The sequence below is a fragment of the Thamnophis elegans genome, chromosome 4 (genome assembly GCF_009769535.1).
Source record: "Thamnophis elegans isolate rThaEle1 chromosome 4, rThaEle1.pri, whole genome shotgun sequence".
Lineage (NCBI taxonomy): Eukaryota > Metazoa > Chordata > Lepidosauria > Squamata > Colubridae > Thamnophis > Thamnophis elegans.
Genome location: NC_045544.1, coordinates 75,856,103 through 75,871,201, shown reverse-complemented (window position 1 = coordinate 75,871,201; position 15,099 = coordinate 75,856,103). Strand labels below are relative to the sequence as shown.

The following is a 15,099-nucleotide window of genomic DNA, read 5'->3' as shown; positions in this document are numbered from 1 at the left end:
GAGCACATACGCTCCCCTGAAAATAAGCTCTCCACCGAAAATAAGCCCTGCCCAAAAATATAGGAACACAGCAGCTGCCATGAGGTGACCACACTCAATGCTTCCTGCACCTCAAAAATAATAAGACCTCCGCGAAAATAAGGCCAAGTGCTTGTTTTCGGGGTCAAAAGAAAATAAGACCTTGTCTTATTTTCAGGGAAATACGGTACATATATTTCTTCAGTACTTGAGCATAATTCTTTTTATGAATATTCAAAATTGATCATTTAGGTTATGTTTCATCAGAACTGGGGCTGAAGCTTCCATAAAACTAGAAAGAAAGAAAATTAACTAGTGCAGAAAGCAAAAATATATCAAATTTATAAAATCACTTTAAAAATATAGTTTCTTTATTTATTGCATTTTATTCCTGTGATATGAAACTAAGAAATTATCATGAGCTGAAAATGTCTATTTTATATTCTAAAATGATGCAATTTCAAAGCAGATATCTCACTAATAACTGGATTAAGTCTCAGTCTGCACATTGACTCACTCATTAAAATAGGCATATTCATAAAATTATTTATGAGGATAAACAAAGTTTGCAAATATTTTGGTCCATCAAAATGCAACTACTTGATATTTCATATAGCTTAGTTTTAAGACCACAAAAGTGAATAGTCTAGAGAGCTACATGTAGACAGCATGAAATTAGTTCCACGTGAGTCAGGCCCACAAATTGTAAACCAAAATGGAATTTAAATAATTATTCTGACATAACTTACTATTTCTGCATGCTCAAGAAATAAAGAAAAGGAGAAAGAGGGACAACTGGAGAGGATCTAAAATGAAAAGAATTTAACTGCAAAGTGTATAACTTTTCTCAATCCTTTGTGCTAAAATGAATCTATTCTGCTAGCACTGCAAATTAATAAAAGATACTTGAAAGAAGTGGAATATCATCAAAACTGAATTAGCAAAATGTTAAGTTTAATTTAAAATTAAAGAACAAACCCATTAAGCAAATGAAGAAGGGACATAACAAAAAGTATTATTTCCTTTGCATATTTTGCTTAATGATCTCTCTATTATTAGACAAAAATTCTGAAAAAAATAGTAACATCATTCAGGGTAAACTACAAAATGTTTCCTTCAATTTAATGGACATTTTAGGGCTAGTTGATACAATCTTTAGAAAACACAATGAACTTCTATCTACAGGGAAGAAAGAAGCTAGAGACTTGGAAAGAAGCCAATATAGCATTAATACCTAAAGAGGATTAGATTTGACTTTAACAAATACGATGAAATCATTAATAATGACAACAAGCTGTTTCACATCAGTTTTAGCTAATAGACTAAAAATAATTTTGTAAAGATTTATTCATGACAATATGGATTTTTATCTAAAAGACAGTTAAAAGACAGTATTAGAAATCTGCTGGACATTTTAGAATATTTGGAGCGATATAATGAAAAATAAGCCATATTGGTATTTTAGGTGCATAAAAGTGTCATTGATACTTATAATAGAGCGTCATATGAGAAGTGGTTAATGGCTTATTTACATACAAAAAATATTCTTATTCAGATGGTAAAATCAAAGAATATTAAACCCAATGTGCACCAGAAGTCTTACTGATATTAGTAGCATGACTTTTAACTTCAAATGAGATACTCATTACTGCATACCCAAATAAAAGCTAAATGTTATTTTGATTCCATGAAAGAGCAAAAGGACAACTGGTTGGTAGTGAAGTCAGCTGTAATGTTTGATGTGCTGGTCATCATGTGGCTTAGTCTCAACTTTATCCTCCTTTTAAGAAATATTTCACCTTTAGTACTAGCATTTCCTGGGACAGTTTGTCCACTCCCATGACTTAAAGGACAAATAAATAAAGCTTTAATGAGATATTAACATTGATATACATTGATATTAACTACTCTGGAAACATCTGTGGTTTAAAGAAATTCCATACAAAACTACTAACAGGAAAACAAATTTTGATCAGTTGTTATTAACACAGAATCCATCACGAACATTTTAAAATGAACAAATACAATATAAAGATTAGCATGAAAAAAATCACATTAATTTAAGCTGTTTTTATACCAATCTTTGCAGCTATATACATTTAAAAAAAAATAAACCTCATCTTACTGGATTTAGATCTGTTCAAGATGTTCACTAGGTTGACAATGTATTTTTCAAAGATTAAAAGATATGAATATAATAATTAAAAATAGAAATCTCAATTTAAGTGGCAATTAAACATTAACATGAAGATATTCTATGCAAAATTGGACCCGTCTTTCTAAATTAAACATATTCAGGCATACATTTCCAGCTCAAAAGAATGTATTTTGTAGATATGATGTAGGGTTTCAAAGTCATTTCAATGAATTTGTAGTTTATGTGCTTTCTGCATTATTTCAATCCCCACCCAAGACACATTTGCATACAGCCACATTTAGATACTCTGGAAAGGCATTAATTCAAAATCAAAATAGTCACAACATTCCACATAACACTCTGCATCTACCAGTCTATGTTCTGTTCACCAATAGCGTGTAGGCAATGCAGTTATTTCTGCACATGCGGCAAGCTCTTTGCTTTTTGTTTGCATTGATGTTAAGCATGTTAAAAAAACAGGACACTTAGAAGCAGCTGATTTTAAAGGCATTTGCAGGAACCATGCAAAGACTGAGACATAAAACTACAAAACTGACATCTAGAAATACTTCAGGTAACAATTGCAATGGTGAAAACTTTGGCAATGGTGAAAAGCTGTGTTTCATTTGGAAAACGGAGAAGATTCCAAACATTTAACATTTAACTCAAAAGAATTCAATTTCCGATTGGGTAGAGGAAAATAATGAAGGACAAAATTAAGATTTACTCCCATGCATACATCTGCAAGAAATGTATAATTTACTGGGAGTACGTCACCTGATTCAGTTCTTTGCCCAGAGGGCTAAATATTTTTTACATGCACCAAGTTGTAGAATCTGAAACCAGTTCCTATAATAAATGATACAATCAAATACTTGATAGGCTGCTGGGAGGCCATCACATTTGATACAAGCACTTTACACTGTAAGAAATACACAGAAAATAAGAAACACATGAACATACTCAAAAACACACTAAACTACATATAGAAATCCTTTTCCACTCTCACCTTCTCTCACAGCCATTTCGGGCTCACTTTTCTGTGAGATGGTCAGTGCCTCCACTGGCTCTTCCTTTGCTGGGAGAGGTGGAGGAGAAGGACCTTTAGCAACAGGATGAGTAATCTGGGTCTTGCCAGAGACAGGTGGATGAACTCTAACTGCAGGGTGATGATATTTTCTATGAGAGCCAGAAACCGTATAGCCCATTCCACCAGGGCAGATTTCCTTAAAAGCAGCTAGATTTGGGATGGGAAAACATTCCTTTTAAGAATCTAAAAATGTAACATTTTTGACACATTGGAAAACATAATAAAGAAAATCTGACACGATTTTTAAAACAATAAATATTACGTATTCCATTGTTAGGCAAAACCACAAATTACATGACAGTAATATTGCATAAGTTACTTGGGAAGATATTTTGTTCCTCCTAGAAAAAGATTCAATTTGAGAATAAATTCAACCAAACAATGGGCATTTTTAAAATGAATTCTAAATTCTGGTTCAGGACCACATGAAGGATTCTGAGTCTTGAACCTTCTCTCTCCCTTCTGGTGCAGCCTTGGAATAGTAGATTGGAAGCTATATTAGTTACTCAAAATCAAATTTCCCAATATAAGTTGATTGTTCAACATATTGTTTGGTTGGTTGGGCAATTTATTATTTAAATGACTTGAAAATTCTATTTCTGCCACACAAAACTTTTATTCAGAAGCAAAAAAAACCCCTCTCTCCTTTAATTTCATCCATGTTTCATCTACAATAAATTGGTATCCCATCCTTAGCATCACAGTTTCTTCCCACCTTAAGTTGTCTCAGACACCTAATACAGACAAGTAGCCTTAGGAAAGCCACTTTTGTGATAATTACAAAGAATATTTTGAAGTCTAAACATGAACAATATCCCTTTAGAAAATTCTCAGAGACATACACGTTTTAATGCATTTATGACCATCTTGTAAAATGAATTATGCAGTAACAAACATCACTCAACAAATGCTTTGTAACTGAAAAACTGGTCATTGCAAAACATAGAAGGAAAAAAAACTCATCTATTGCAGTTTCCAATGATAAGAGATACAACCAATATAAGACTATGGGTGAATGACATTAGATTATTATCTATGTGGTATGTTATACATGGGTGCAAATACATCCATTTTCTGGGAACCTCTTACCTGTTCCTGGAAGGGGACATTTTTCGCAATGGGGCCCCCAGGCCTTGCCAACACTACAACAGCAGAGCTGCTTGCTGAGCTGAACAGAGAGAGGGTGCATACACTGCTTTCCTGCACTGACAAACCGGTAGCAAGGCCCTTTCTCTTCAGTGACCATGGGATTATCAACTGCAGCAAAAAGGGAAGGAGGATGCTAAAGTTTACTTGAGAAACAAAACAGAGAAACACCACAGGAGTTCCACCACCAAATAAGAAAAAAAAAAACTTCAACACATCATTAGAGACAAAACGATGCTGATGTCTAGAAACAAAACATTTTTCATAAGTCATATCTGACAATTTGATACAGTTCAAAAGTAAAGCCCACATTGTTTAGAAGTAAAAGCCAGTGTTCAAATTAGATGCGGCCATGCTCCAATAACATAGAATTAGGAGAATGCCTTATTCCCATGCAGAAGCACCTAAGCAAGCTTAAAGCAGGTGAACAGTAAAAATACAGAATGTTGTCAGATCACACATTCGCTTCCAACACTCACATTACAAAGCTATGTCACAAATGAATGACAAAATGACAACTTTGACTTGATAGGTAAGATCATTTAAGGTCACCAAGGAAACGGGAAACAAAAGTCATTTCTAATCAATCAATGCACATAAATTAAATCATTGGCAAAAAAAAATCAGCTAAAGCACTATCATCGTTCCCAATGTTTTGTTCTTCTTCTGCAGGTCTTTCCAAATTCACATCACCAAAATCTGAAATTCCTTAAGTTAACAGAACTACTGTTCTATTGTTGTTACTCTAAAAAAAACCATAGTTATAAGAACAGATAGCAAGGAGTCAAAGTGAAATTAGAATATATTGTATCTTTTTTTGATACTATAAAAATAAAACAAGTTATCTTGGCAGGTCAGAAAATTTGAATCATACTAAAATATGGAAAAAAATATAATGAATAAGAATGCCAAATCAGATGTGATAATAGCTGAGCAAAAGTTTAAGGCATGGTCACCAAGATGGATCAAGTTATAAATTATATTCCACACAAATTAATCTGTTTCTTCGTTCCTACAAAAAACCCAAAACATTTATCAAATTTACAGCTGATTAGCTATATTCATTTTAGTGAATTTTTTTTTGCAGATTTTGCAAAATTTTATTTTAAAAGATATTCTGCCTTTTCAAAGAAGTTCCTAGGTCTTCTTATCAAGACTTGTTTAGATCCAAAGTGTTTTATTGATTCCTAGCAGAATACATATTTATTTTATAAAAGAATGGTTCAAAAGTTCTATCCTAAGCCCCAAGGAACTATTAAGAATCAATCTATCAATTATCCAATTAAATTAACAGATGTTGCACAGCAGCAGTAATTGGTAGATTTCACCCAAATTCTGATATATTGTAAATTAAGCACAGGACATTAAATAAATAATTGTTAAATGTTCTTCAATTTAACAAAGACCATCTTTCTTCATAATTCTTCAAGTACAAACAAACATAGAAAAAGTTCTTTATCTTCTTCTATTTGCATAGAAACAAAAATAGGAAGAAAACATTTCAGCCTGAAACAATTTGTTACAGATGCAGCCAGATTTTAATTCAATTAAGGTACATGATCAATTTAAATATAGCTCCTGTATTTCAAGCCAACTGTGTAGATATATTTGTACACAATAACTTATCTCTCACTTGGAAAGTGAGAAATCCCCCCAAAAAGTGACAATATATTTGTTGGGCTTCAAAATGTTTTAAAACAGAAGTGTACCTATAAAGAGTCACATTGTATTATTTACTATCTTGTTAAACGATTATTAGGGGTCTAGCCTGAAACAGCCTATAATTTTTTCTACCGAGCACGAAAGTCAGCAACACAATACAGTTATGAAGTGATCATAGAGTGTCAGGCACATTCCATCAAATATAGTTTTCTTAAAACAAAACCTGCCTACAATCTGGTGTTAATATTTTGTCCTGCTTTGCTTTTTTTTGGGGGGGGGACTGTTCGGGAAACTCTGCTTTCTTTCAGAATGTTGCTTTTATAATTGACATCAGTTCTTTCAATGAGAAAATTCATGTGTTGCACTCCATTGTACATTTTTTAAATGGCCTAAATTACCCATGAGCAAAAGAGCCCACCTCTAATAAAGAGGTGGCTTTTAGACCCAAAGATTCCCATAAATAGATAAGGCTTTTCTCCCAATCTTGGTCTTTCTAGTAACACATAAAAATAAGAAAGGTTTAAGGGATTCTGTAAAAAAAAAAATCCTATTCAAGATTCATTATTAATTCTGTCCAAGTACGAAAAAGTGTGCAGACTTCATTATGTGGTATTGCTATCTTCTCACATAAATCCCACTCCTCTAGTTTCGGGACTCAAATAATATGCCCTACATATCACTGCATCATTTTAAAAAAGAAATTTTCACCAAAGCTTTCCCATATGCAACTGCATGATTGCTCAATTACCATGTCTATTATTATTTTTTGAAAAGTTCTATATTTTCTGGCTTTGGGAAAAGGAAGAAAGAAAGCATCTTTTATTATATATTTGTTCTAGTACTGGGTTAAAAGAAAGGGAACCTTTTGGAATCTCCAGCACAACAAGAAGTCATAGTCATTTCATTCTTCTGAAATAGATTTTTTTTTTTTTAAAAAAAGGCCTATGTGTGTGTAAAACTCTTCCAATTGCAAACATAAAATAAAGGAGTGGGCAATTATGGCCTCTTTACAACTTGTGGACTTCAATTCCCAGAATTCCTGAGTTAGCATGGCTCAGGAATTCTGAGACTTGAAGTCAATGAGTTGTAAAGGGGTCATAATTCCCTACCTTGTTATAATCCTGTGATGGCGAACCTATGGCACGCGTGCTTGAAGTGGCACACAGAGCATGTCACCTGGCATGCGCGGCATCACCTGTTCCTCTTCTGGGTTTCTGGTGCACATACATGTATGATGATCAGCTGGCTTTGGTGCATACGACAGTGCCAGAAACCGGAAGACCTGGTCTTCCGATTTCCTGCGTGAGCATGCGCAATGGCCAGCTGATCATCATGCGCACATGCATGCCAGTAACTGGAAGAATAGCTGGGTTGTGTGTATGTGCACACCAGAAACTGGTGCATTTTTTGGGAGGGCAGATGCGCCCTGGGCAGCATCTCTTCTGGGTTGCAGGCCTGACGAATGAGCGAAGCAATCACTGTTATGATCTAAAAAATAAAGCAATGAGACCAGCACATGTTTTAAATAATGCCAGAGACCAAACAATGTTTAATTGGCAGAGAAAATGAGAATGCAGCAACTTTATATCACTGAGAGCTGACACAATATCCTTGCATGTGGCACCATGCAACTTGATGCTTATTCTTATTTCCAATAATTAATTTATATTTTTAACCTTGATAAGAAATCACTACTTACCCATGCATAAATAAAGTGATTCTTACTTGGGACTAAATTAAATGTCAAGTTTTACACTCTACTCCTCAACCACTTTTCCAAGTTTCAAAAACAACCCATATCTTCTTATTCTTCTTTATACAAAAAAATCTCAAGTCATTCCCAGGTGTTTATTGGCAAAAATAGCATGTGAACTGGCTGGTCAAAGATATGCCTAATAACAGTTTTCATTACCTTGGCAGAGAGGAGAAAGGATCACTTCAACTATGGAAAATACACTTGTTTATCTGAAAACTCTGAGCTCAGATTGCTCAACTGACTTATATTACTCCATGCAAGCAGACATCTCAATTGGATTTGAATTAGACATGTGATATATTTATGAGCCACTTGAGAGCTCCATCATGTAAAAGGCTTTTATTTAAAATGTGACTGCAACATGGAGAACAAGGCTCTATTTTATTTAATTTACAACTCTTAGCAAAAGGTTTCCACAAATGGGACTTGTAACAAATTGTTGGAGTTTGGCTCATTCCACCAAAAAAATTCAGCCAACCACCTTTTCAGAATCCTTCTTTACATTTTCCCCTCTTGTGTTTCTATTTTTTTTTCTTTGCAATAAATCACAAACATGCTTTAGTTATTGAGCATACTGAGCTCCTCACTGGGTTATTAAAACTTTAGGAAGAAAATAATTTATACATATGTAAAGCTAGGGGACTACTAATAGATAAAGGATTTGGTTTTTTAAAATATATAACAGGACTTTACATGATTTGAAAAGGATATGGAAGAAATATTTTAGACTTTCCACGAGCATTATACCTCTCCCTGATCATTCAAGCAACCCTTTAAAAACATTGTGGCTACTTTAAAAGTCTTCTTATCAAAGTTAGGAAACTTTAATAAATGGAAAGGAAAAATTGTATTCACGTAAGATTCAAAATAGATCTTCCTAATCATTACTGAAGCATTCATAGCATTCCACATATGATAAAATAACAGACCTAGTAAAGTAATTATTAACGGTGAAGGAAAATGATCCTTAATAACCCATGCAGTTCTTGAAAATGAAAAGAACAAATTAACAATGTAATTGTATTTGCAGATGCAGCTAAACAAAGTTTTATAATGTAATTATGTCAAAGATCTTGTGATCAATATTTCTGGGATGCTCCCTGCATTAGTACTAACCCTTACTTTCATGAGCATATGGGCATTTAAGTGCTGGTAAAATCAGAAATCATGAGATATCAAAACATAGTTTATATATGGTTGTTCATTTTAATCAAACCCTGTTGAGATCGGTAGGTCTTAATTAGTAAATGTTAAAATATCAGTTATTTTACTCAGCCACTGATTAAACTTCACTGCAGAGGCAGGAGATGATGGCAAATGGTCTGCTGGTGCATACCCCCAGAATCTACTTTGTTTTTGTTATTTATTTGGGGAAATGAACTTTCTGGATTCTATTGCAACATACAATCTGATTAGAACTATCATTTCTCATTAACTTTTAAATCAAAACAATTCAAAATGGTGAAGCGAAACTTCTAGTCAGGGACATTTAAATTTACAATGACCAATACAAATTTTCAGAACACCAGGAAAAAGGAAACACACAACTAAATGGTACGGACTGTTTTGGTTACTTACGGATACATCTGGAAAGAGTAGGATCTGGTACAAATCCCAGTTTGCAGGTACACCTATAGCTCCCCATGGTATTTAAACACTCACCATTAGGGCAAACCCCTTGTAACTGGCATTCATTAATGTCTGAAAAGAAACACAACTAATTGTCAGTTAAATAAACCTATATTAGAATACGTATAAACACTTTTATTAATCACTAGACATTAAAGAATCTTTCAGTTCTCAAATCTGGTCCCCATTTTTCTCCTATCTCTTTAAAACACAGAAGGAATGCCTAGAAAAGTGGCATTAATTTGTAAGATATAAGTGTACCAAATGTTTATATTTATTTATATCCTGCCTTTATTATTTTTTACAAATAAGGTGGTGAAGATATCGAACATACGCTCTCTTCTTTTCCGCACAACAGCATCCCTGTGAGGTGAGGTGAGGTGAGGAACTTGAAAGTGATTTGAGTGATATGTTGGAAATCATTAAGTAATAAATAATGGAGTTTACAGTTGAAACATATAAAATGCTCCTGATAATTCAACTACTGAACTATTCAACTACTGAAAAGCTATGTGTTTGCTCCACATCTGATACTCAGTTTTAAAGTATTAATTTAATTTAAGGAATAGTAGACCAAGATACATAAAACAATTGGCAGTGTGAGTTTCTGATAATCTAGAAAGAAACAGATTTAAAGGACAACAATTTTGTAATGGAAGAACAGACTATATAAACCCCGTGCAGTGATGGCGAACCTTTTTCTTATGGGGTGCCATATTTGTGTTTGTACGCACTATTGTACATGCACGCATGCCCACACCAATTCAATCCTCCCCGCCCACATGCGCAAAAGTGCACGACCTCTCCCCAGCCTCCGGAGGCTTTCCTGAAGCTTGGGGAGGGCAAAAATCGCCTCCCCCGCCGCCTGGGAGGCCCTCCGGAAGGTGGAAACACATCTTTTCTGAACTTCCAGTTGGCCCGTTGGGCCTATTTTTCACCCTCCCCAGCCTCTCGAGGCTTTCCGGGAGCCTGGGGAGGGTGAAAACAGCCTCCCCCCGGCCCTCCAGAAGCCCAAAAATCAGCTGGCCAGCATGTGCATATGCGCCAGAGCTGATAGCTGGGGTGCCAGCAAATATGGCTCGTGCCATAGGTTTGCCATCACAGCCCTAGTACTATGTTGAGCTCATTAAACAGTGGGTGGTCTTTATTTAAACACATCCAAACCGTGGGGGGGGGGGGAATCCTGAATAACCTGATAATATTCATTGAACCTTCTTCTGTGCAATGAGGGAACCAAATTTTTTTTTTAAACTACATTTTATCTATCAAATCTATATTTTATCACTCTAGTCACTATAAGCTGGTTTTACCCCATATTTTGACATATGGAACAGACTATCCTCCTAGCCTATTTCAACTATTTGTCCAAGGACTTTACATTACTCTTAATGAAAATAGGCATGTGATTATATTGCACAATACAGTGTACATCATAGTAATGGACTATAATATCAGAATGTGCTGTGATCGCAACTGTGTAAACCTTCCCTTAGGAAGAGAGGTTTGCAGTTTGTCCATCATATGAACAATCAACTGTGCAAAATATTAATTTCATACATAATATGGCAACTCTTCTGTCAGACATAGGAAGGGGACTTTTTTTCATAGATAAATTGTTCTATTGTTTTAAATAAGTTAGCAAGGAACATCATAACCTTACTGAATCCTGTAGAGTTGTGGTGGTAATATATGATCATGACTATCAAACTAGTAACAACTGATCTCCCATATGAATAGTATAGGACAAGTATCCTATAGCAACCCAAAAACAGAATTTCATGGATTTATCCACTTCCTAGTTCTCCCTTATATTCTTTAATATAAAAAGAATATTAGCAGTTAGCAGCATGATTCCTGAGTATTGTAATACTCGTGTATTATCTTTTTTATATTATCCAGCTTCCCCCCCCCCACAAAAATAATAATAAACCTTCCTGTGTACCTGAAAGATAACATCAAGGCTATGAATTAGTAGGGAAGGCAATGAGATTCAGTACAGTCAGGACATAAATGTCTACGCCTAAAAAATAACAAACCTATTCTTTTACTAAAATATATTGTAGGTCAGATGTTTGTTTTGAGATGAAGTGGAGTGGCCAGATGGGCGTGTCAATACCATCCACTGGAGCCTCCTGTACCTCGTTCCAGAAAATTTCATAGTTACTTTCCCCCAAAGTATTTGTTATTTTAATTTTCACAATTTAAAGTCTTCCCTGGCAACGGATTCTCTAGTGCCTTCCTTCCTTCACTTTCTGAAGAAGAAAACTGTAAGCAAGACAAGTGAGGAATTTCCTGGAAACATCATGCCTGGCAGAGTTTTTTCCCAACAGATGACAAGGGAATTTAAATCCCTCATCCCTATTGCTTCAGTCCTCTTGGAAATATCTGTAATTTGCTTTTGAAAGGCATCTCCATTTTCCCCTTCTTCGGGTGAGAATTTACTAAACATTAACAACTGCACAGCTTTTATTTGTTCCTCTACTTATTTTAACTGAGAGGTTCTCTATAATATTAGAACATTCCTTCACTTTCTAAGCAGAGGGAGATATTTTGAACATAGAGTACATCTATGCTTCCCTTTCTATAGGATAACACATACTGTGGAAACCTCACCCCAAAACCTCTGATGAACTCTACCAGCACTTTCATTTAGATGTTCAACAGATGTTAAATGTGTTAAACAATGAAGAGGAAAGAATGGATCCGTGGGATGTCAAGAGCACCTACATAAAGCTCCTGTGTTAATAAGAAGGCCCATCTACTGCAGTCTCCCACAAAATTATAATTTAGTAACCATGCAAGAAACAAATTGTAGCACAAATGTCTGAATGGAATATGCAGGAAATACATATGAATACTCCCCCTTTCAACCTATGTAAAAAACCAACAAGATGTGCTTCCATTTTTTATTTTATGTCATTGCATATGTCTAAACGTAAATAAATGGTTAAAGTTAACTGACAGTCAGTTCCAAACTTTATTTAATAATCCAAGCATGTATCAAACAGCTATGAACAGTAATTGCAATGCATAGTTCAGACGGGAGAAAATCCTTTGACCTGATCACAGATAAGAGGAAGGATGAATAAAGCTTATAACTTTAGTACAAAGAATTATATGTAGACCACTGTAAGCAACACAGTTAAAACTGATTTCCTGAAGATACATTACTTTACCCTAATAATGCAGACATCTAGTTGGAAAGAAAAAACTAGTCCCTGTTCAGTTGTCAGGCACCAGAACTACACTGAATGAAATACAAGGAGTGCTCACTTCAAACAGAAGACGAGCTGTAGAGGTTACAAGAGGATTAAGATTCAGGAGAGGAGCATAAAGCAATCATTTTCCTTCAAAGCTTTAAGTCTTCTTGATTCTTTTACTCTGATCCAACCATTTGTTTATTTGATGGATTAATTTCTGTAGCCACCCATTTCAACCCAGTGACTCTGGGCAGCAAATAATTCTGAAAGACTTATTGCAAACCGCCCAGTCTCTGTTTGAGGGAGATGGGCAGTTCAAAAATGCAAAATATAAATAAAATTATAAATAAAAATAGTAAAAGCAGTACAAAAATAAATGTATCCAGTAGCCAAGAAAATTATAGCATTTGCCAATTTAAACAAGAAATGGGGTCCTTAACACATTTGGGTCCCCAGACCTCGGAACATAGCAGGCTTTTAAAACCTTGGGAAAGGTCAACAGGACCACTCTACTCTCTGAAGGGAGTCATCTCCAAAGAGCAGCAGGGGCTACAGCAGAGAAACCGCATCTCCTGATCTCTACCAGTTGACATTTCTTGATTGAAAGGACCTGCAGCCTGCCCAAACTGCCATACCCAATTGGCCAATCTATTGGGAAGATGGTCCCTTAGGTAACTAAGTCCCAAGCATATAGGTCTTTAAAAGTGACAACCCACACTCTGAATTGCATCTAGACACAGACCGATAACCAATGTAACTCATGCAGTAGTAATTGTATATCTGACACTGTTTACCACCTATGCTGCCACATTTTGCACCTGTTCTGACCTAGGCTTCCCATAGCAGCACGAAGCTGAGTCCTCGTCCCGATAAACCCCTTTTATTTAATTTACAGTGAATTCCTCTCCAGCAAAGTCTTTCCTCTTCCACAGTCTTTCAAGATAGTTCACAATTACCAACCTTTATCAGGCTTGGAGAGTGGCCAGGCCAATAGCTTTCAGATGCCACAATACCCGGCAAGAATGCAGGAATGAACTGTCTCCTGCAAACACCCCTCCACTTTTGCTCCTCTTTTATTCCCTATGGGAGGGGCCGTTCACCATCCACCTGTGGCCTTACTCCCAAGTCAACCCTTGTTCCTTAGCTGTTCCCTTCATCAGGAAACTCTGCACATATGCACACTGGAAACAGGCTCCAGCTGTTTGTCTGCCTCACTGATGTCTGACCCCAAAGACAGCTGATAACTGTCAGACGGCCCTGGCCCCATCTCTGCCTCTGACACAGAGCCCTCATCAGAGCCTTCCCCAGACTCCAGACTGGCCCATGTTCCTCCCCAACCTCCTCATTGTCCGAATCTGCTGCCGTTCCACTGGCAGCTGATGGGCCACAATAGCACCAGTTGAAGCTTCTGAATGCTGTTCAAGGGCAGCCCCATTTACAGCACACTGCAGTAGACAGAACCTTATGTGAAATCAATAGACCTTTTAAGGTTGATGAGTGTATGAGCATTTGTGGTAAATACACTACTTATTTATTAGATTTTTATCCCACCTTATTATTTTATAAATAACACAAGGCAATGTACATACATAAATACTATTTCCTCTTTTTCATTTCCCCGCAATAGCAATAGCACTTAGACCTATATAACACTTCATAGTGCTTTACAACCCCTTCTAAGCAGTTTACAGAGTCAGCAATCTGGGTCCTCATTTTACCGACCTGGAAAGGATGGATGGATGGCTGAGTCAATCCTGAGCCTGGTGAGATTTGAACTGCTGGCAGTTAGCAGAGTTAGCCTGAAATACTACATTCTAACCACTGCGCCACCATGGCTCTTTGTCAGGTAGGCAGGCCTGAGAAAGAGCAACTGGCCCAAAGTCACCTAACTGTCTAAGACAGGACTAGAACTCATAGTCTCCTACTTTCTAGGTAAATATTTTAACCACAATATCAAACTGATATTTTAATTTTAATTTAATTAAGGAAATGGGTGACTGTATAGAATACACAACAGAAAAACCAACTTGTTTCCTCCAAAAATCTACTTGATTTTTGGGCTAAGAATGCTTTTGTAATAGTATTCAAACTGTGAAATTTGCCTATTTAAGGGGTCTCCCTAGACCAGAATTTTTTTGCAACCTCTAGATTAGCTCTAGAGTAGGCGTGTCAAACTGGCAGCCTGTGGGCCACACCCATCCCAGCTCCGTGAAGGGGAAAAACATCACAAAGTATCACGTGATGGCAACCCGACACTGCAAGTTTGACTCTAGAGTGTACATGGCCAAAACATTTAACCCAGAAGTGGGAAATTATAGGTGAAGTCTGTACATTAAGGCTAGCAAAATTTATTCCTTAAGAAAAGAACTAGATCAATACATTTATTTTCTCCTGATAAAATTATGTCATGTCTCCACTGGCTAGTCTCCCGAGGCAGTGGTGGGTTTTCAATTTTTTTACT

At 36.0% G+C, this 15,099-nt stretch overlaps 1 protein-coding gene across 3 annotated transcripts in view; it reads right to left on the bottom strand.

Annotated features, from left to right (window-relative positions):
• LTBP1 (latent transforming growth factor beta binding protein 1) overlaps positions 1-15,099 on the bottom strand; it is a 216,204-nt gene that overhangs the window by 65,904 nt on the left and 135,201 nt on the right. For 2 of the 3 annotated variants that reach the window (XM_032216849.1, XM_032216847.1), the window contains exons 10-12: positions 9,388-9,510; positions 4,335-4,502; positions 3,165-3,392 (exon numbers count right to left, since the gene is read on the bottom strand). In XM_032216849.1, coding sequence (XP_032072740.1) covers positions 3,165-3,392; positions 4,335-4,502; positions 9,388-9,510 — 519 coding nt within the window. The remainder of the gene's footprint in view (positions 1-3,164; positions 3,393-4,334; positions 4,503-9,387; positions 9,511-15,099) is intronic. The other variant, XM_032216848.1, reaches the window with a different exon arrangement.